We start from the raw sequence: 1,374 nt of genomic DNA, 5'->3' as shown, positions 1-1,374 counted from the left end.
CACCTCCGTTTCCCACGGGTCCTGTGGCCGAGTGGGAAAGGGCATGGACTCACAGCCAACGACCCCGAGCTCCATCCTGACTCAGGACTTACGAGGGATGGACCCGACACGTTCATGCTCGTTAAAAAGGAACTAACATCACCACGTCAGAGGTCACTAGAGATTTAAGGGAGTTACTGTATCATCACCCTCCTCCCAGGCCTCTGTGGAGAGCACAGGAGGTGCGTGGGTAATACTCCAGACAGCCAAGGCCAGGGAGTGCTCGCTACAGCTCTGCTAGCTGCACCGCACCCCTGCCCAGCTGGGTTGCTGAAGGCTCGCTTCACCCTCAGGGCTTCAGGCTAAAGAAACCGAACATCCACCTACGTCCTGCCCGCCCTCCACTGGGTGAAGCAGGCCCGCACCTCCTGAGACCATTTTCCCATAGGTCTCCAGCATGAGGTCCCAGTAGTGTTCCTTCTGAGTAGAATCCAGGTGTCTCCACTGCTCCTAGAAAAAAGACAACACTGTGACTTCAAGCGTGGAACCAGAGGAAGGTGTCAACACCGTCTTCCCAGAGAAGGAAAGAATGCATCTTAGAACACTGGGCATCATAAATGTAAGAAATCACAGGAGGCAAAGAGCAGTTACAGAGATCTAAATACAGGCATATACAGATGTAAATATATTTATATACAACGTTGGGTAAACAATCTATGTACATATATTTATAGATTTTTTATTAAGGACACAGATGGACAGTGGGTCCCTACTGAAATACTCCCGCAATGCAAGAACACTTTGTTCTAACAATTCGACAGTCTGAGATGCTCACCTTCCTGGCACGATCACTGAAGACAACAGGTGCACAAACAAATGTGGTGAAGAAAGCTGACAGTGCCCGGCTATCAAAAGACATAGCATCTGAGGTCTTAAAGGCCTGAAGATAAACAAGCGGCCATCTAGCTGAAAAACAACAAACCCACATGGAAGAAACACACCAGCCTGTCCCGCCAGTCCAGACTCTATTGCTGAAGACAAAGCGGGTGATTGAGCAAATGCGGTGAAGAAAGCTGATGGTGTTCAGCTGTCAAAAGATATAGAATCTGGGGTCCTATAGGCTGGAAGATAAACAAGTGGCAATCTAACTGAGAAACAACAAAGACCACATGGAAGAAGCACACGAGCCTGTGAGATCTGAAGGCGTTGAAGGTATCAGGACTCAGGCATCAAAGACAAAAAAAAAAAATCATAGCATTGTGAATGAGGGGGAGTGCAGAGTGGGGACCCAGGGTCCATCTGTGGGAAATTGGACATCCCCTTGCAGAAGGACCGTGGTGAGGAGACGACGTAGTCAGGGTGCAGTGTAGCAATGATAAAACATACCATTTTCCT

The 1,374-nt window shown here is 48.8% G+C and overlaps 1 protein-coding gene across 1 annotated transcript in view; it reads right to left on the bottom strand.

Annotated features, from left to right (window-relative positions):
* The window catches only part of LOC101650457 (zinc finger protein 18-like), a gene marked incomplete at its 5' end in the record, with an annotated part of 23,564 nt that overhangs the window by 8,679 nt on the left and 13,511 nt on the right, over nucleotides 1–1,374 (bottom strand). Inside the window, one exon of the mRNA XM_045293290.1 lies at nucleotides 343–489. Coding sequence (XP_045149225.1) covers nucleotides 343–489 — 147 coding nt within the window. The remainder of the gene's footprint in view (nucleotides 1–342; nucleotides 490–1,374) is intronic.

This window comes from Echinops telfairi, unplaced genomic scaffold (genome assembly GCF_000313985.2).
Source record: "Echinops telfairi isolate 266 unplaced genomic scaffold, ASM31398v2 ScPeMD7_2010;HRSCAF=2546, whole genome shotgun sequence".
In the NCBI taxonomy this organism is placed as follows: Eukaryota; Metazoa; Chordata; class Mammalia; order Afrosoricida; family Tenrecidae; genus Echinops; species Echinops telfairi.
This window is presented reverse-complemented; position numbering and strand designations above follow the sequence as displayed.